This window comes from Heptranchias perlo, chromosome 2, assembly GCF_035084215.1.
Source record: "Heptranchias perlo isolate sHepPer1 chromosome 2, sHepPer1.hap1, whole genome shotgun sequence".
NCBI classification, from domain to species: Eukaryota; Metazoa; Chordata; class Chondrichthyes; order Hexanchiformes; family Hexanchidae; genus Heptranchias; species Heptranchias perlo.
Window position 1 is genome coordinate 155,291,863 of NC_090326.1, and position 21,811 is coordinate 155,313,673.

General features: G+C 41.5%; 1 protein-coding gene across 4 annotated transcripts in view; it reads left to right on the plus strand.

Moving 5' to 3' along the window:
- Positions 1-21,811, plus strand: part of xylb (xylulokinase homolog (H. influenzae)) — a 204,801-nt gene that overhangs the window by 14,595 nt on the left and 168,395 nt on the right. For all 4 annotated transcript variants that reach the window (XR_010957849.1, XM_067967913.1, XM_067967897.1 and 1 more), the window contains 5 exons: positions 1,870-1,939; positions 9,611-9,691; positions 9,792-9,878; positions 11,601-11,729; positions 12,885-12,950. Coding sequence is in view for 3 of the 4 variants with exons in the window: in XM_067967897.1 (XP_067823998.1) it covers positions 1,870-1,939; positions 9,611-9,691; positions 9,792-9,878; positions 11,601-11,729; positions 12,885-12,950 (433 nt within the window). In the remaining variant the exon portion in view is untranslated. The remainder of the gene's footprint in view (positions 1-1,869; positions 1,940-9,610; positions 9,692-9,791; positions 9,879-11,600; positions 11,730-12,884; positions 12,951-21,811) is intronic.

Here is a 21,811-nt window from a genome sequence, read left to right on the forward strand (position 1 = left end):
ACACTGCCCTGAGGAACTCCTGCAGCAATGTCCTGGGGCTGAGATGATTGGCCTCCAACAACCACTGCCATCTTCCTTTATACTAGGTATGACTCCAGCCACTGGAGAGTTTTCCCCCTGATTCCCATTGACTTCAGTTTTACCAGGGCTGCTTGGTGCCATACTCGGTCAAATGTTGCCTTGATCTCAAGGGCAGTCACTCTCACCTCACCTCTGGAATTCAGCTCTTTTGTTCATGTTTGGACCAAGGCTGTAATGAGGTCTGGAGCCGAGTGGTCCTGGCGGAACCCAAACTGAGCATCGGTGAGCAGGTTATTGGTGAGTAAGTGCTGCTTGATAGCACTGTCGACGACACCTTCCATCACTTTGCTGATGATTGAGAGTAGACTGATGGGGCGGATTGGATTTGTCCTGTTTGTGGACAGGACATACCTGGGCAATTTTCCACATTGTCGGGTAGATGCCAGTGTTGTAGATGTACTGGAACAGTTTGGCTGGAGGCGCGGCTAGTTCTGGAGCACAAGTCTTCAGCACTACAGCCGGGATGTTGTCGGGGCCCATAGCCTTTGTAGTATCCAGTGCACTCAGCCGTTTCTTTATCACGTGGATTGAATCGAATTGGCTGAAGATTGGCTTCTGTGATGGTGGGGATATCGGGAGGAGGCCGAGATGGATCATCTACTCGGCACTTCTGGCTGAAGATGGTTACAAACGCTTTATCCTTGTCTTTTGCATTCACCTGCTGGACTCTGCCATCATTGAGGATGGGGATGTTTACAGAGCCTCCTCTTCCCATTAGTTGTTTAATTGTCCACCACAATTCATGACTGGATGTGGCAGGACTGCAGAGCTTTGATCTGATTCATTGGTTGTGGAATCGCTTAGCTCTGTCTATAGCATGTTGCTTCCGCTGTTTAGCATGCATGTAGTCCTGTGTTGTGGCTTCAACATGTTCGCACCTCATTTTTAGGTACACCTGGTGCTGCTCCTGGCATGCTCTTCGACATTACTCATTGAACCAGGGTTGATCCCCTGGCTTGTTGGTAAGGGTAGAGTGAGGAATATGCCGGGCCATGAGGTTACAGATTGTGCTGGAATACAATTCTGCTGCTGCTGCTGATGGCCCACAGCGCCTCATGGATGCCCAGTTTTGAGCTGCTAGATCTGTTGTGAATCTATCCCATTTAACACGTTGGATGGTGTCCTCAGTGTGAAGACGGGACTTCGTCTCCACAAGGACTGTGCGGTGGTCACTCCGACCAATACTGTCATGGACAGATGCATCTGCAACAGGTAGATTGGTGAGGACGAGTTCAAGTAGGTTTTTCCCTCGTGTTGGTTCACTCACCACCTACTGCAGGCCCAGTCTGGCAGCTGTATCCTCGGGACTCGGCCAGCTCGGTCAGTAGTGGTGCTACCGAGCCACTCAAGATGGACATTGAAATCCCCCACCCAGCGAAAATTCTGTGCCCTTGCTACCCTCAGTGCTTCCTCCAAGTGGTGCACAACATGGAGGAGGACTGATTCATCAGCTGAGGGAGGACGGTAGGTGGTAATCAGCAGGAGGTTTCCTTGCCCATGTTTGACCTGATGCCATGAGATTTCATGGTGTCCAGAGTCAATGTTGAGGACTCCCAGGTCCACGCCCTCCTGTCTGTATATCACTGTACTGCCACCTTTGGTGGGTCTGTCGTGCCGATGAAACAGGACATACACAATAGAATAAATTGTATGTGGTCTGTGGAAAGAGTAGGTTTGATGAACTGGATGGTGTTTTCTTGTTCAATGCTTTCTTATCATCTTAACTCAAATACAATAAAATTTAAATTCCTCAGTAGTGCTCCATTAAGCTGCTTTTTTTATTTCTAGAACACAGGGTGGCGTCCATGTACACAGTGACAAGCTGACTGTTACATCACCAGTGCTGCTGTGGGTAAAGGTATGAATATGAAAAATAACTTAGTGACTCATCTGAAGAATATAACCATGTGTAATTGTCATGGTTTGGCATTCTTTGGCCATTTTTGCACAAAAAAAGATTTGGACATCAGTAATTTGTCTTATGTGTTTTGAGCAGAAGTTTGCCTAAAACTGATTCATTTCCACAGATAAGTCCATGCTGAGTTGTGGCTGCACAGGCAGATGAGAGATATTTAAAAGGTGGGATAGGCGATTGTTTTGCACAGATCACGAGCAATGGCTAATTTGTTAGCAAAGATTGGTTGTTTGGGAAGACATCTAGTCCCTTGGTGTTGACAAACTCTTTTGATCTTCTTGGGTCAGGGAGAGAGGCTTTTAAAGATCAGGACACAGACACCAGAAGGTCAGTCAGACAGCAGGAGACAAGGGGGAGAACCTCTGCTTAGGTCAGAGAGAGTTTGTGACTATACGTTAATTAAAGGGCCCAAAAAATTGGCCTGAGAATAACCATTTTCTTTAGTTTTCTAACCGTATGTTAACAGAAGCTATAAGAACATAAGAAATAGGAGTAGGCCATACGGCCCCTCGAGCCTGCTCTGCCATTCAATTAGATCATGGCTGATCTTCGACCTCAACCCCACTTTCCTGCCCGATCCCCATATCCCTTGATTCCCCTAGAGTCCAAAAATCTATCCATCTCAGCCATGAATATATTCAAGGACTCAGCATCCACAGCCCTCTGGGGTAGAGAATTCCAAAGATTCACAACCCTCTGTGTGAAGAAATTCTCCCTCATCTCAGTCTTAAATGACCAACCTATTCTGTTTTTCTATTCTTCCTACCAAAGTGAATAACCTCACTTTTCCCCACATTATACTCCATCTGCCATCTTCTTGCCCACGCACTTAACCTGTCTATATCCCTTTGCAGACGCTTTATGTCCTCCTCACAGCTCACTTTCCCACCTAGCTTTGTATCATCAACAAACTTGGATACATTACTCATGGTCCCTTCATCTTAGTCATTAATATAGATTGTAAATAGCTGAGGCCCAAGCACTGATCATTGTGGCATCCCACTAGTTACAGCCTGCCAACCTGAAAATGACCTGTCTATCCCTACTCTCTTTTCTGTCCGTTAACCAATCCTCTATCCATGCTAATAAATTACCCCCAACCCCATGAGCCCTTATCTTGTGTAACAACCTTTTGTGTGGCACCTTAGTGAATGCCTTTTGAAAATCCAAATATACTACATCCACTTGTTCCCCTTTATCTACCCTGCTAGTTACATCCTCAAAAAACTCTAATAGATTCGTCAAACATGATTTCCCTTTCATAACACCATTTTGACTGTGCCTAATCATATTATGATGTTCCAAGTGCCCAGTCACCACCTCTTTTAGAACCCTCGGATGTAGGCCATCAAGTCCAGGGGATTTATCGGCTTTTAGCCCCATTAGTTTCTCAAGTTCCTTTTCTCTATTGATAATAATTACTTTAAGTTCCTCACTCTCATTAGCCCCTTGATGCCCCACTATTTCTGGTATGCTTTTTGTGCCTTCTACTGTGAAGACAAATACAAAATATTTATTTAACGTCTCTGCCATTTCCTGATTCCCCATTATAATTTCTCCTGCCTTGGCCTCTGAGGGACCAACGTTTACTTTTGCTAATCTCTTCCTTTTTACATACTTGTAGAAGCTCTTACAATCCGTTTTTATATTTCTTGCTAGTTTACTTTCATAGGCAATTTTCTGCCATTCTGTCCATTTTTTATTTGTCCTTTGCTGGTTTCTAAAACTGTCCCAATGCTCAGGCTTACTACTCTTGGCGACATTATAGGCCTCTTCTTTTAATCTAATACTATCCTTAACTTCTTTAGTTAGCCACAGATGGATCACTTTTCCAGTGGAGTTTTTACTTCTCAATGGAATGTATATTTGTTGAGAATATTGAAATATTTCTTTAAATGTTTGCCATTGCTTATCAACCGTCATACCCTTTAATCTAATTTCCCAATCTACTGTAGCCAGCTCACCCCTCATGCGTATGTAATTGGCTTTGTTTAAGTTTAAGACTCTAGTTTCTGACTTAAGTATGTCACTCTCGAACTCAATGTGAAATTCTATCATACTATGATCACTCTTCCCCAGAGGATCCTTTACTGTGAGATTACTAATTAACCCTGACTCATTACACAATACAAGATCTAAAACAGCCTGTTTCCTGGTTGGTTCAATGACGTATTGTTCTAGGAAACCGTCTCAAATGCATTCCATGAACTCATCCTCCAGACTACCTTTGCTAATTTGATTTGCCCAGTCTATATGAAGATTAAAGTCCCCCATGACTACTGCATTACCTTTTGTTACAAGCTCCTATTATTTAATGATTAATACTCTGTCCAATGGTTTAGCTACTATTAGGGGGCCTATAAACTACTCCCACCACTGTTTTCTGCCACTCGTTATTTCTTATTTCCACCCATACTGATTCTACTTCCTCATCTTCCGAACCAAGATCCTTTCTCACCACTGTCTTTATGTCATCCTTTATTATTAGTGCTACTACCCCTCCTTTTCCATTCTGCCTGTCTTTATACTGATTGTACCAAATGTAATAACATCATTCTCAATGTTCTGTAGTTATTGTCTACTGTAGAATAAAGCATCTTACGAATAGAAACAAATGGCATCTTGCCTAGTGTTAACACTTCAGGGACTTTGAAGGAACACGTGTGTAAGACACCGAGATCTGGTCCAGAATACAAGGGAGCTTCATTGTTACACTCAACAAGAACTTGTATTTATATAGTATACTTCATGAAGAAAAATGTCACAAGGACCTTCAGAGGTGTAATGGACGTTGGCATAGAAGGAGGTATTGGGAGGAATGACAGAAAGCTTGGTCAAAGAGGTGGGTTTTAAGGAGGGTCTTAAAGGGGGAGAGGGAGGTGGCGAGGTATAGGGAGGGAATTCCAGTGTGTAGCGCCTAGACAGCTGAAGGCGCGGTCATCAATGATTGAGCAAAGGGAGTGGGGGCAGTACAAGAGTCGGAGAATAGGAGAGTTCTGGGAGGGGTTGCAGGGCTGGAGGAAGTTAGAGATAGTGAGGGGTGAGATCATGAAGGGATTTAAACATGAGAGCATGTTAAATTGTAAGTGTTGGGGTTTGGGAGCCACTGTAGGTTGGAGAGGATAGGCGTGATAGGTAAGCAGGACTTGATGTGGAATAGGATACAGATAGTTGAGTTTTGGATGAGCTGAAGTTTACAAAGGGTGGAGGATGGGAAGCTAGCCAGGAAAGTATTAGAATATTCGAGCCTGGAGGTAATAGAGGCATGGATGAGGGATTCAACAGCAGATGGGTGCAATGGGGCAGAGGTGGGTTTTATGGAGTTCGAAGTACGTGATCTTTGTGAAGGAATGGATACGGGTAGGAAGCTCAGCTCGGGGCCGAGGTTGTGAACAATCTGGTTCAGCCTGAGACAGCGGGCCGGGGAGGGAGATGGAATCGGTGGGAGTACAGCTTTTGTGGTAGGGGCCGAAGACCATGGCTTTATTCTTCCTAGTGTTTAACTGGATGAAATTGTGGCTCATCCAAGAAACCAGCCTGACAGAACAGAGGCAATAGAGGATTGGAGAGGTAAAGCTGGGTGGTGGTACCTTTGGAAGCTGACCCCATGTCTGCGGATGATGTCGCCGAGGAGGAGGAGGAGACCAAGGACAGGTAGGTGAGTGGGGATGAGAAGGGAAGCCATTGCTGGAGATGCTCTGGCTATTATCAAGATAGGTAAGAGTGGAATCAAGCGTAGGCAGTCCGTCCCGCTACAGCACTGATATAGGGCAGTGGGAGCCAATTTCTGTGAGAAGCACGTGACCAGAACGCTTAAGGGGGAGACTGAAACCACTGAACATGGGTGGATATCTGTGACTGAAATTTGTTCGTGATAGTTGTTTTATTGGAAGAGAATGCGTGATTGGATGAGGTTTTAACAATCTGTATAATGTACGGGTTTAACGAGATATATATATATACTGTACGTGAAGTAAAAAATTGTTTCAAAACCCATATATTGTATAATTCATGGGTTTGATCAAATGCTTGTTTCATACTTGGGTTGTCAAATCATTGTTTGTTTACTTAATCTTCTAATTTTTTTTCATTAATAGGGCATATGTTTGAGGTTTGCTCTCCTGCTGGCATGCTAAACTGTATTTCACTGATGCTCATTTATAAAATAACAATGTGGGGGGGAAATATGCACATGTGCTCAACAACCCTTTCTTTCCTAATGAATATTTAAAGGATGGCCCCATTTGGAGTGGAACTAATCCACAGACAAAAATCTACCACCTAGATTTCTGCAAGTAGCAGCTAAAGTCTGACATTTTGTGAAGTAGCAGCACAGGTTGCGTTCTTCAGAACCTGATTAGTTTCCAAAGATGAAGTTGTGCTTAGCAGACACAGGGCAAAAAATGAAGTGATGCACTCTCCTATTACCTCGTGAGTAAATGCATAGTGCTGGGCCATACAACAACAACAACAACAACAACAACAGCAGCAGCAGCAGCAACAACTCACATTTTAAATAGCACCTTTAACGTAGTAAAATGTCCCAAAGTGCTTCACAGGAGCGTTATCAGACAAAATACTGTCCAGTAAAGGCCCCAGATTCGATCCTCTATATATGATGTGAGCTGATTTCTGATGGTGATATTGATGGCAGGCAGGGGAAGATTCTATTGTCTTCAGTACCTCAGGGCCTGAGAAGGAGAATAATCAAGTAAGCTTTTCATTCCTCATTACTATTCAGACCTCTGCTGGAAAGTGTTAATATGTGGATTTAGGTATATCACAGCCGTGGCAATGATATGCTTCATGGTCCAATGGGCTGTTGACAGTCGCTGTCCAGAATGGCCACTGATGAACTGGAGGACTGCTGATACCTTGGTATCTTATCTCAGCAGGAGCTAGTGCCTCCAGGATAGATGGGTAGCTAATGGAAGAATGGAGGAAAGAACAAGGTGATAGGTTTAGTTGTTACAAGGTAGACATCCCAGTTTGCGTGGAGTTGCCTGGTAATGGCATGTATTTCTAAATAGTATTCTGGTAAATTTGATTTAGGGTGGCATGTTTTACATCACTTGCTTTGATCTTAATGTTGGAGAGTCTTCACTCTAATCATCAGTCTTACTAAACTTTGTGAAGGGCAAAGACCTGTGGAAGAGAGATTTCAATCTTTGGCAGTGCAGTGGGCCAATTCTATTACTGTCATTGGCTTTGAGTCCAAATTCAGCACTAGGATTTCTTGTTACATAATCATAAAATTTTGCTGCACAGAAGAAGGCCATTTGGCCCAACGTTTCTGTGCCTGCTCTCTGGAAGAACTATCCCACTCAGTCCTATTCCCTTGCTCTTTCCCCAGACCCTTTCAGATTTTTTTTCTTTTTCACCTTTTTATGTTTACATTGAACATTGTATTATTCCAGAACTGAGTCATGGATTACTTTGTAATTTAAAAAAAAAGAACATTGGTTTAAATGACACAAGCAATGTGTACAAGTTTGTATGTTCAGTTTGGCAGATAATTAAAATTAAGTTGACTAGAGTACTTTTAGTTTATCAGTTGAAAACGTTCTGTAAATAGGCCAATGATGCAGTGTTGTGAGATGATCTGATTGGATTTGCATTGAATTTGTTTTTGGGGTGGGATTTTTCAAGATTGGTCAGTTTTATTTCTGGATGTATGGACATTCCTTATTGTAATTTTTTAAAAGTGAGTATGCTGTATATCATGTTAGTGATGGACTCTATAGTTAAGGTAAGAAATAGAAGCAAGGGGATGGTGGCAATGCTGTGTGAGACAGGATTGTTCTAAAGGGATTGAGCCTCTAGAAGATTCACAGATGAACAGGTCTGATTCAATATAAATTGACTGTTGAAGAAAGATCAGGTTTAGCAAAATAGCTGAATTCTAACAGGAACATAGGATCAGGACTAGGCCATTCAGCACGTTGAGTCTGTTCCGCCATTCAGTGAGATCATGGCTAATCTGTATCTTAACTTCATCTACCCACCTTGGTTCTGTAACCCTTAATACCCTTGCCTGATAAAAATCTATTAATCTCAGTTTTGAAATTTTCAATTGACCTAGCCTCAGAGAGAGAGTTCCAGATTTCCACTACCCTTTGTGTGAAGAAGTGCTTTCTGACATCAGTCCTGAACAGCCTAGCTCTAACTATAAGGTTATGCCCCCTTGTTCTGGACTCTCCCACTAGAAGAAATAGCTTCTCTCTATCTACCCTATCAAATCCTTTCATCATCTTAAAAACTTCAATTAGGTCACCCCTTAATCTCCTGTATTTATGGGAATACAAGCCTAGTTCATGCAACATGTCCTCATAATTTAACCCTTTTAGCCTCAATATCATTCTGGTGAATCTGTGTTGCACCCCCTCCAAAGCCAATATATCCTTCCTGAGGTGCGGTGCCCAGAACTGAATGTAGTACTCCAGATGGGGTCTAACTAGAGCTCTCTGCAGTTGTAACATAACTTCCACCCCTCTGTATTCCAGCCCTCGAGGTAAAGACCAACATTTCATTAGCCTTTTAAATTATTTTTTGTACCTGTCCACTAGCTTTTAGTGATTTTTGTACTTGGACCCTTAAATCTCTTTGCTCATGCACAGTTCCTAGCTGTTCGTCATGTTGAAAATACTCTGATCTATCGTTCTTAGGTCCAAAGTGGATGACCTCACATTTTCCCACATTGAACTCCATCTGTCACAGTTTTTCCCACTCACTTAATCTATCAATGTCTCTTTTCAACTTTCTGCTCCCACCTACGTCATTTACTGTGCCACCTAACTTAGTATCATCAGCAAACTTAGATATACGGCTCTCTATTCCTTCATCCAAGTCATTTATAAATATAGTGAAAAGCTGTGGCCCCAGTACAGATCCCTGGTGGATACCCTGGACATGCTGCCAATTTGAGTACATATCCATTATCCCTACTCTCTGTCTCCTACCTCCTAACCAATCCCCTTTCCAAGCCAATAGGTTGCCTCTGATTCCATGCGCTCTCATTTTTGTTAACAGTCTCTTATGTGGAACCTTGTCGAATGCCTTCTGAAAGTCCATATAAATAATATCCACAGACACTCCCTTAACTACCACGTTAGTTACCTCCTCAAAAAATTCAACTGGGCTCGTTGGACATGACTTGCCCTTTACAAATCCACGCTGGCTCTCTCTGATCAGCTCATATTTGTCCAAATACTCAGTCACTCTGTCCCTAATAAAAATTCTAGTAACTTCCCCACAACTGACATTAGACTAAAGGCCTATAATTCCCTAATTTATCTATCTTTCCCTTAAATAGTGGAGTGACACTGGCAATTTTCCAATCCAAGGGGATAACTCCTGAATTGAGAGAGTTTCACACTTCCCATAAACTGTGTGATATATGTGGGGGAGCAACAAATAAATTAGCCCAAAATACCAGAATTCCATTAACACTACTTTTGTGAAAATAGTGTTGATGATTTTGGATAAAGAAAACTCAGCTAATAGATCAGAATGATCACATCAAACATTGTAACCTTAAAAGTGTAGATGAAATGCAGACTGTGATTACTAGTTACTCTTACTGAATATTGTTATGACATATTCTTGTATTTCCAGGCGCTAGATATGCTCCTCGAGAGGATGAAGGCCTCAAACTTCGATTTTTCTAAATTGAAATCCTTGTCTGGCACTGGCCAGGTAAGTGATGTTAATTTGTTTCAATAGAAACTAATAAAAGAAATCTAATTGTTATTTCCTGTGAAGGCTGTATACAATCTCATGTTGATTTCCTTCACAGCAACATGGTAGTGTTTATTGGAAAGAGGGAGCCAACCAGACCTTGAAAAACATGCCAGCTGATCGTTCTCTGAATCAGATATTTGAGGTGAGGGTTGGATGCATTTTGCTTACAATAGGAACAGAAAGATTTACAAGATACAATCCTGTTTTAGATTTTACATTTATCTGCAGAGCCAGGAAATTGGACCACAAGTTTCTCTTTTACTCTCTCTTATGTAAATGAGTGCATGTATTCTTAGCACAATTTCACACAGCTTCCCAGAAATGTCATGCTGACATTTGGAGTCAGGGATTATTGGAACCAAGCTGTTTAATAGGGAGTGGGCACAGTTGAAGTAGGAAGGAGTTCCCTTGAAGCAGGAAGGAGTTCCCTTGAAGCTTGATTATTGCCAGAGGAAGGAAACTATATATTTTTTTCACCGAGATTGTTTTGCAGTGCAGTGATTTTTTTTAGCATGTTTAGAAAATTTTTTTCTTGTAAAGTTTTTTTCTTTCCGAGGCTGCCCCTTAAAGGTTAGGGTTGAGCTGCCCAATTTGGGAATGGTTGATAAAGTCACTGGTTGCAAAGTGATAAATATTCCAATGAGTGCATTCTTCACCATGGCCCAGAATTTGCTGTCAAAATAACAGTGAGGCTAACGGCGCTCACCGTTACTTATGCGCAAATCGCACGGTAACGTCAGGCAGATGTGTGGTTAAACATGAACACCCGGAAGTTGCTGTCCAAGATTCGCCGCTCCGCCATTAGCTTCGCAAAAACGGTATCTCGCTATCTGCCTTACCATTCAAATACATTGAACGGCGTGAAGTTCCTGTATTTGCATAATAGATCCAAGCTTAACTTGCCACAAAGTTAGGGCTTGTCCATTCCAGTCTAAGTACTCTTTTAATGACATGATACGTGCTATTTACTGCCAGTCAATCTCTCTGGCACTGAAAATTAACTATTATAAGTGTGGAGTCTCATTCCTTAAGGTTTAAATTGTTGTTGGAGATTTTTTTAAAGAAAAACAATTTAAAATAAATTATTTTTTACTTTTTCTGTTTTTTCTGATTGGTTAAGGAGATACACAGTTGCTTGCCCTGTTCATTCAGATCCCTGTAGAAAGCGTTGTGCTGTTTCCATCTCGTGCTTCCAGCAAGTTGTAGCGCAAAATATCATGGCGACTAAACAGGCAAGGGCAAGTCTAACTAATGGCGGGTGCCGTTCATTGACCAGTTACAGAAAATTCTGGGCCATTGTCTCTCTTGTGTGTATTTGCCAACGGGTAGGATGCATAGACACACACATGGCAGTGTTCAATCCTGTTCACGATTGCTGTTGATCTTTCCAAGATTATTTTTAATTTTTGCTTTAAAAAACCTACTTTTAATGATGTACGTTTCTCGATGGCTGAACTGGGTTAAGGCAGTGAGTGGTGGATCCCTATGAGCCTGGAAGATTGCAGGTTCAATTCTCTGTCAGTTAACTGAGATTAGCTGGGCTGAATGCTACAATTAGTCTCAAGCCTGTGTTTTATGCAGGGGAAAATTAACCAAGTTCCTGCTCCTGATCCTCCCCACCAAGTTGAATGTCTTGCAACATCCTAGGCTTATAAATGAAGATGCGACCAGTGCCTGTGGAATTGTATTCAACCTATGCCTTCAGGAGAGTAGGAGAGAGAAGGAGAAAATTGGCAGAAAAGAAGTTCAATTAATTATGGTTCAGTAACTAGACATTTTAAAAATTATTGACAAATTGAAATAGGTATTTAACTCAAGCTTTATTGGAAGAATGTACATTATTTTTCCCTCCTTCTCTCTTTAGTCTAGTTTCTCTGTGAAAGAATCTCCTATCTGGATGGACTCCAGTACCACCGAAGAATGCCAGCAACTAGAAAAGTCTGTTGGAGGGCCACAGCAACTTGCTGATATCACCGGATCACGTGCTTATGAGGTTTGTTTAAAGTCCATGTCTTGCAAGCGAAAATTGACTACCTCAGCAAATGCATTGTGCTGTGCTGTAGTCTCCAACTAGTGAAGAATTGGGAAGATGTTTTGACAGACAATGCATAACATGCTATAGATGATATTTAATGATTAATTACTATGAGGACTTGAGATGGGTTTATGTTTTTTGGAGCAAATTGTGTTGCAAAGTTGGCAATTTCTTATAGCCTGCAATCTAAAAATACGAGTGAGACACAATTCGGTTTGACGTTAGGAGGTCTTTAACTCAGTAGGATGTTCTGAAGTATTATTAATACCCTTCATGTTAGGCAAACTACAAGCAAATTGCACCAAACTTATTTTTCTTGAGGAGAAAGTCTCTATTAATGCCAGGGAGATTTAAAAAAAAAATCTGCCTCCTTTTACTTTGTACCCCTGACACTTTGTTCTGTAGCTGTGACTTGATTATTGGCAGTTATAATACTGGGCTGACAAATAACTTTGGAATCAGAACACTACAGAGGAATATGTTAAAGATATATTACAGAGAGCCTGTACTAATTCAATATAACTTTCTGTTTTTAGAGTTACGTGCTCTAGGTATTCTAAAGTATTTTATGGCCCAGTTCGAGTTGGTGTGATGGAGTTTCATTGCAACAAGCACAAAAACTACAGTATAACTAGGGAGTGAGGACAGTGATGTAATGGTACATTCAGTTCTGTCAAGCTGTGCATTTCTCCTTGAGGAGATGTTCTTTCATTGCTTTGACTTCACACCAGTTGCAGTATTACCAGCTATACAAAGCCAAATTTAAAACTTATTTGGGAGTCTGGTCACTTTTCAACTTTTTGTTGTTCGTAAAGGTTGGATCTTGCTAACATTAAAAAAAAATCGGCTTTTGGATGTGACTGAACTAGGCTCTGTGCACAAACAAGAGTGTTATGAGTGAGGCAATATAGCTGGTTTCTGCTGGCTCACACTACTCTAAAGCAGGTACTGGTGTTAAAATGTTACTAGCGGTTACAGGTCATCAACGATTTAAATTAGAATTGTGTTCAGTAGGACTTAGCATTTCAGGCAAGTGAAGGGAAGCAAACGAATACTTGAACTAGGTCTGCTATAGGCCAGTTTTTAAATATTTGTATGTTTTACACTTTGCAGCGTTTCACAGGAAACCAAATTGCAAAGATCAACAAGAAGAACCCTGAACAATACAAGAACACTGAGGTACAATGTTAGAAACCTGGCTGTAAACTAGAATAGCGGCTGTTTAATACTGATGGAATGCATTCTTAAGATTTGACGATTGTTTGTGGCCGCTGAGCACAGTATTTCCAGGATCTGATGGCGCTATGATATAGTGTTCAGGTGTTGAGACACAATGTTGTAGTTTTGCACCTTGTAGTGAGAACATAAGAAATAGAAGCAGGAGTAGGCCATACGGCCCCTCGAGCCTGCTCTGCCATTCAGTAAGATCATGGCTGATCTTTGACCTCAACTCCACTCACCTGGCCGATCCCCATGTCCCTCGATTCCCTTAGAGTCCAAAAATCTATCGATTTCAGCCTTGAATATACTCAACGACTGAGCATCCACAGACCTCTGGGGTAGAGAGTTCCAAAGATTCACAGCCCTCTGAGTGAAGAAACTCCTCCTCATCTCAGTCTTAAATGGCCGACCCCTTATCGTGAGACTATGCCTCCTAGTTCTAGACTCTCCAGCTGTTATCCAGTCATCCAACAATGGGGAAATCAGGAAATGGCAGAGACTTAAACAAATATTTTGTATCTGTCTTCACAGGCTGTTAGATTGCTGTGTAAACCTGTCTGTAGCACTCTCGCCTCTGAGTCAGAAGGTTGTGGCCACTCCAGAGACTTGAGCACATAATCTAGGCTGACACTCCAGTGCAGTACTGAGGAAGTGCTGCACTGTCAGAGGTGTCGTCTTTCAGATGAGAAGTTGCACCATCTGCTGTCACGGGTGGACATAAAAGATCCCATGGCACTATTTTGAAGAAGAGCAGGGGAGTTCTCCCTGGTGTTCGGGCCAATATTTGTCCCTCAATCAACATCACTAAAACATATTACCTATTCATTATCACATTGCTGTTGGTGGGAGCTTGCTGTGTGCAAATTGGCTGCCGCATTTCCTGTATTACAACAGCGACTGCACTTCAGAAGCACTTAATTGGCAGGGAAATGCTTTGGTGTGTTCTGAGGTTGTGAAAGGTGCTTTATGAATGCAAATCTTTGGTTTCTGTCACAGGAAAGAAAGAAAAGAATCACTGAAAATGTTCTAGTTTACGACTCCTCTTCCACTAAAAGAAATAAATACTTGCATTTATATAGCGCCATCCGCGACCTCAGGGCATCCCAAAAACTGTTCACACCTTGTGTTATTACATCTAAGTTCATGAAAAGTTCTGTAACTTTCATTGCTGACTTGGAGGATTTCTGTTAGCTGTGCCTCTAGTCTGTCTTATATTGAAGGCCACTGTTAATGGTGAGCACACAGTACCAGGGCCACAGATCAAAAGAAATCACCAGCATTGTGTGACTTGGCATATCTGACTGCTCACAGTCCAGCGGCAGATTGCTGTACAGTAAGATTAATTATGTAGTACCAGGTTGCAAAACAGCTGATATTTTAGCACACTTATCATTCCAGTACAATATGTTGTATATAGCTTTGCATTAGATCCTTGCTTTATGCCCTGTTCGAGAGCTGGCCTAATAGCCTGTGATTGTATGTTTTGTGCGGCAGAACAGAATTGTATTAATTTCACAACACTATTGAGAAAAATTACTGTTGCATTTCATGCTTCTGACCTTATTTATTGGTGTGAGAATGCATTGTGCTACTTAAACTCCTCTCCTAGTGGCAGCACCATACTTTCTGTGCTGCTTTGAGGGAGAGTGAAAATGAGGGAATATTCTTTTTATATTGTTGTTAACACTTTTCCAGCAGCTAGAAGCTTTGGTCCTAACAATGCTACTTTGGAGCTGATATACCGGAGGTGCTGCATAAGTATTCTCGGGTTCTATCCACACACACACACACACACACACACACACACTCTTTCATTGAGCGGATGGCCTTGTTGTCTGATCTTGGGCCAATTACTAAGAAGTACACCAGAGTAACCCAGGTTTTTTTTTAAAAAATGCCCTATTTCTCCCCCTCACTCCGTGTTGAAGTGTCTAGTCTCTAATCAACATCTACTTCTTTTGACATGGTTGAGCTTGAGGATTTACTGTGGGGAGAAGTGTGCACACTAACCTGTTTCTTGCCATTTGGCACAGCATGATTTATTAAATAAAATTATTTATGTTTGTGGAAACTCCATTTTTGTAGGGCTTTTGTAAGTACGCTTCCCAGCGTGGAACTGTACCATAGAGACCAAGACGCTCCTGGGTTTGATCCCTGGTCTGTGCCAAATTAGCTGATTGCCGCTGAGACAACTGTAGGGATGCTACAATTTGCCTCAGTCTCTCTGGGCTAGGGAGGAAAGATGTACCTGTGGATGTTGGGTGAGGATAGGATTGGGCTCGAGTTTGAGGCCCCATGGTCGAGTAAGTTAATATTAATTGGTCTCACTCATGAAGAACAGCTGCTTGGACCTCTGGGGCCTGAGGAACTATACTGAAAACAGTGCCTTTAGGAGAGGAGGAGGAATTCTACTATCATGAAGCATTGATTGGAAATTGGAGTTTGTGGTTTGTAATAGTACCTGTGTTTGGAGTACTTGTGACTGATAATGGCTTAGTGTTTACCTTACTATTTGTTTCATTCTCTGCATCCTACTCTTTTTCTTGGGGATTGTTGCCTTCCGGTCTCTCGTTATTCTTACAGTAAAACAAAATATAGCAATGAAGAATGAGAAGGAAAAAGAGCTTGCCACGTGTCAGCCAATCTGTTTTCTCACTGGATTATCATTCTCTTTTAATGAAGTGACAGAAAAGGATTCTGATTTATTAGCTCATGTTAATAGTGTGGTGAATAGGGAGAGGACAATGATGTTTTGCTGTTTGTCTGTAAAGAAAGAACTTGCATTTATACAGCGCCTTTCGCGACCGGAGGACGTCCCAACGCCGTTTTACAGCCAGTGAAGTATTTTTTGAAGCGTAGTCACTGTTGTAATGAAGTCAGTATTGTGCAGACGCCATTCATTTCACAGTAAGAAGCAGTGAATCACTGAACCAAAAGTAAAGCAAAATTTTCCAGTGTCACATAGTAACTACCTGAAAGTAGACAGAGAACTGGAACGTACTTACTGTTCATCTATCCTTTCATCTACCATTTGCAGTGTAGTGTTTTTCAGACAAGGAAATGAGAAGCTGGCTATTCTTAAATACAAATTTAATTTTACAGAGAACAATAATCCTTTAATGAAACTACTCTTATCAGGAATATGGTTTCCTACTGTTAGTGATGATCTTGATATTTGGTTGGTGGATTTTACATAGGTTTTAGCCTTCAGCACTACTTTATTATTGGACAACCTAATTTTATGTTTTCGCTCTTTTGAAAGGATTTGAGCTGTTTATGCATAATCAGCGAGTTTGAAAGTGCTTGTTCTTTACATATAAAACGTGGCTCATCTAAGGTGTCACCTGTACATTTTCTGCTGAGAGACATTCTGTGACTAGGATTCATGTGAAAACATACATTGTGGTCTTCACAGATGGAGAAAGATCTCTGTGCCTTTTTGGGACTTGGGCAGACTCATTTAAGGAGGTGTTTTTCTGTCAGCTGAAAATGTCAAGGGGCTTGCGATTGTTCAACACTTGATTGGGCAAACGGAACACTTGCCTAGTATTTTCCTCAATCTTTAAACAACAAAGGAGTCAGCTGGGTCAGGAACCTTTTCAACAAGCCGACACCTGCAGTTTGTCATCAAAGGAAGGAGAAAGTCTCATTGAATTGGCAACGAGTGAAACACTGACACTAGCATTTTCCCAGAAGCCTCTTACTAATTGTTGGCGTTCCATACAACGTGACTTTTTTTGAATTAGTATCACAGACTCTCTGGCTATTTTTCATCCACCTATGTGAATCAGGATCTTAATGCTGGCTGACCCTAGACAAAGTAGCAAGCATCCCTTAAAGTGGAGAGTGACTTAAGAATCTATCTTTCTGCATAGCAACACCCAACAACAAGAAGAACTTGCATTTATATAGCGCCTATCACAACCTCAGAGTGTCCCAAAGCCCTTTACAGCCAATAAAGTACTTCTGAAGAGTAGTCACCGTTGTAATGTAGGAAATGCGGCGGCTAATTTGTGCACAGACAGTAATGAGATAAGGACCGGATAATCTGTTTTTAGCGATTTTGGTTGAGGGATAAATATTTGCCAGGACATAAAAGCTGCGTACAGGTAAGAGTCAAGTCCATTTATTCCGACTGATCACAATGAAAGTTTTATAGCAACTCTATTTAATTTTTTTTGTGGTTGGTAGTAATCGCAACATTAATATGTTTTATACTTTAGCATTATTGGTTTTTCTGTGATTTAAATAGGTAAGATCTCTTTATGCTGTGGTTTGAAGAGCTCAAACATTTTTACATTTCCTTCTTTTGCTCTGTCAAATAACATTGGGAGGTTTCATAGTTTTACTCAAAGGGTGTAAAAGGATTGAATATGTTGCCTTGTTTGAACTTTACTACAAAGATTGCTATTTGTATGGATGTAATCTTGTAATGTTTTGGACAATTAGTTGTAATTTTTGAATGATATTGTCAAAGCTTGACGAAGTCCAACTTCAAAGAAAAACATTAGGGGAGATTTTCCTGGGTGCAGCGGATTGCCAGGGTACAGCAATTATCTGAAAATTGGGCAAGTTCCTTTACAGGTATGTGCTGTGACCTGCATGATTTTTGATTATTTGTTGCATTTGGGCATAGACCCAGGAAAATCTCTTCTATTGTTTTTTTTTTAAAAAGTCACATGAATCTTGAAAAAGGATTGATTCTAAGACATAGAGAGAAACTGTTCCCATTGATGGAAGGGTCAAGAACCAGAGGACATAGATTTAAGGTGATTGGCAAAAGAACCAAAGGTGACATGAGGAAAAGCTTTTTTACACAGCGAGTGGTTAGGATCTGGAATGCACTGCCCGAGGGGGTGGTTGAGGCAGATTCAATTGTGGCTTTCAAAAGGGAACTGGATAGGTACTTGAAAGGAAAAAATTTGCAGGGCTACAGGGATAGGGCGGGGGAGTGGGACTAGCTGGATTGCTCTTGCAATGTGCCTGCGCGGACTCGATGGGCTGAATGACCTCCTTCTGTGTTGTAACCTTTCTATGATTCTATGAAAAGAACACTGTAACGCAGGCAGTAAAATTATTTTTGTAAGTTGTACATTCCTCCTCTTCACCTACATGCTGCCCTTTGGCGACATCATCCGCAGACATGGGATCAGTTTCCCTAAGTACGTGATGATGCACAACTCTATCTCACCACCACCTCTGTCAACCCCTCTATTGCCTCTGTGCTGTTAGACTGCTTGTTCAGCATCCAGCCATCTGCAATATCCTGCAGCTAATCATTAAAAAGACTGAAGCCATTGTTTTGGGCCCACCAGAAACTCTGTATCATTGCCACTAACTCCATCTCCTTTCCCGGTCACTGTCTCAGGTTGAACCAAATTGTCAGCAACCTCAGCATCCAATTTGACTCCGAGCCGAACTTTAGACTCCATATCCTCTTCATCACAAAGACCACCTAATCCACCTCCTTAACATTGCCTTTACCTCAGCCCATCTGCTGCTGAAATCCATATCCATGCTGTTGCCACCTCCAGACTTGACTATTCCAATGTTTTCCTAGTCGGCTTCCCTTCCTCTACACTCTGTAAACTTCATCCAAAGCTCTGCTGCTCATATTCAATCCCACACCAAGTCCTGCTCGCACATCATCCCTGTCCTCACTGACCTACATTGGCTGCCGGTCACCATCACCTCATATTTAAAATTCTCATCCTTGTGTTTAAATCCCTGCATGGCCACAATCTCCTCCTGGGGCTACAATCCCTCCCTCCCTCCCTTCAAACTCTTTTTCTCTGACTCAGACCTTTTGTGCATATTTCCTTCACCCCACCATTGGCAGCTGTGGCTTCATGACCCTAGGCCCCACGCTCTAGAATTCTCTCCACTTCCCTATCTCCCTCTGCTTTAAGAGCTTCCTTAAAAATCAGCTCTTTGACTAAGGTTTTGGTCACCCCTCCTAATATATCTGCTTCTTTGGCTTGGTGGCCATTTTTTTCCTTATGCCTCCGAAGCATCTTGAGATGTTTTTTCTACATTAAAGGTGTTCTCTAAATGCCAATTGTTTTTTAGTACTGTTTCTGTGTGGTCTTTAAATTATAGACCTAAACTGTAGTTATTTTAGATTATTACAGCTCAGATCTGTGTAGTGTTGTTTGTTTATTCTGACTGAAAATATGTCTGGTCTATGTAAATTAAATGATGTAGTTTGCTACTTTGGACTTTTTCCCAACATTTGTTCACAGTGACATGGCAGTTTCCATAGGCAGACTGAGTCTTTTGTGATCAGCAAATAGTGTCCTTATTTATGCTATGTATGGGCTAGCTCTTACCGAAAACTGTGAATCGTGGTAAACCATATATCGATGGTGGCTGGTAACCTAATTGACTGGTGAGGCACAACTACACATGCCTAATCAAATGAGTGTGTTACTATGGCAACAGCCCTTCCTGTAGAATCCCACCACTAACCTTATAAGCTGTATTATCTTTTTCGAAGTGTGTTGTTCAGTGGTTGTTTTCTTTTAATCCTTGACATCGAGGATTGGACTTAAAATAAGCATTTAAAACTTTGTAGAAAAAAACTAACTGGAGTGTCACTAGACCGTTTAGACAATCCCAAGCAGCAGAATATTGTTAAAATATAGTGGCCATTACAGATCAGTGGTAAATTTTTCAAATTCCTAAAGTTGGTTGGAGCATAATATTACAACAAATTACATTTGCGTCAGATGCTCCATCCTGCAGTCACGTATACCATGTGTTACAATAAAGGTTTTATTCCTGAAGGGCTAAAATATTACAAGTTATTTTCCTCTATCCCAGTAGTGAGATGATATTAGAGTTAGATATTCTATTTGAAAGGACAGACTGTGAATCTCTGTTTAATGTGTGGAAGCAGCAGGTTCACTTACTGCATGACTGTTATTTCCACACCATTTGAGACCCAGTTAACAACCTCCACTTGCACACTCGTTAGCTGGGCGCTGGAAGCCTGTTTTCTGAGAGGTGACAACAGCAGCCGGAGAGATGGGGACTGGGGCAGTCGGGAGGTTGGCTGCAACTGGAGACATTTACCACCGGTTGAAGGTCGTGCAATCGGTAACCGGGCAGGTAGCTCCGAGCTGCTGTTCACGGCGATGTCGACTTCCAGCTCCTGAGTGTACACAAAATTCTAGGCGAGGCTGTGCCTCACCTGACGAGTTGCCTCTGCCACATATATAAATCATAGAATCATAGAAATTTACAGTACAGAAGGAGGCTATTCAGCCCATTGTGTCTGTGCCTGCCGAAAAAGAGCTATCCAGCCTAATCCCACTTTCCATCTATTGGTCCGTAACCTTATAGGTTATGGCACTTCAAGTGCATAAATATGTGGGATGTCCACCACTTTCTTCCCAAAAGCAAAAGTAATACATTGACAGACTAATGTGCGTAGGCTTAAACTATTTGGTCAAATTTATTTACAGTACTCAAACAGAACAAAATGTAAAAACAATAAATCTAGAATCAGTCCACAATAATATACCCTTTTTGGAATGGTGTTTTTTATAGACTCTGACCAGCAACAAGATGTCACATTTTGCCAGAGCTTGACTGAGTCTATCTTCAAAAACAAAATCAGGTTTGTTTCTTGGTGGACCTTTTAAGATGAGATGTTACATCATGAGGATCAGTTTATCCGTGCTTTTGTGAAAGCTAGAGCCCAAGTTGTGATTTATGCCATGGAGTTTCTCTCCTATTACAACCATTTATTTTCAAGTAAGTAAACGAGCAAACAGTTGAAGAAATTTACACAAAAGCAAAATACAGTGGATGCTAAAAATCTGAAATATAAACAGAAAATGCTGGAAACACTCAACAGGTCAAGCAGCATCTGTGGGGAGAGAAACTAGAATTGTTAACACTGCTTCTTTCTCCACTGATGCTGCCAAATAGATTTACACCTTGTGAGCTGAAGATTGCCATTTTCTTTGAAGAATTTTTGTAGATGGATTTGTTTCCTCCAATGACTCAGTATTCAGAGAGACTAAAGCAGTTTACATCAATGTCTGTTCATAGAATGACACATTCGGCCCATTGTGCCAGTGCTGGCTGTTTGAAAGAGCTATCTAATTAGTTTCATTCCCTGCTCTTTCCCCATTGCCCTGCAAATTTTCCCCCTTCTAGTATTTATCCAATCCCCTTTTTAAAGTTACTATTGAGTCTGCTTCCACCACCCTTTCATGCAGTGCATTCCAGATCATAACAACTTGCTGCATTAAAAAAAATTCTCCTCATCTCGCATCTGGTTCTTTTGCCAAGTACCTTAATTCTATGTCCTCTGGTTACCGCCCCGTCTGCTACTGGAAACAGTTTCTCTTTATTTACTCTGTCAAAACCCTTCATGATTTTGAACACTTCTATTAAATCTCCCCTTAACCCTCTCTGCTCTAAGGTGAACGACTCCAGCTTCTCCAGTCTTCCACGTAACTGAAGTCCCTCATCCCTGGTACCATTCTAGTAAATCTCCTCTGCACCCTCTGTAAGGCCTTGACATCCTTCCTAAAGTGTGGTGCCCAGAATTGAACACAATATTCCAGCTGAGGCCTAACCAGGGATTTATAGATTTAGCATAACTTCCCTGCTTTTGTACTCTATGCCTCTGTTTATAAAGCCAAGGATACCGTATGCTTTTTTAACAGCCTTCTCAACTTGTCCTGCCACCGTCCGAGATTTGTGTACGTACACCCCCAGATCTCTGTTCCTGCACTCCCTTTAAAATTGTACCATTTAGGTTATATTGCCTCTCCTTATTCTTCCTACCACAATGCATCACTTCA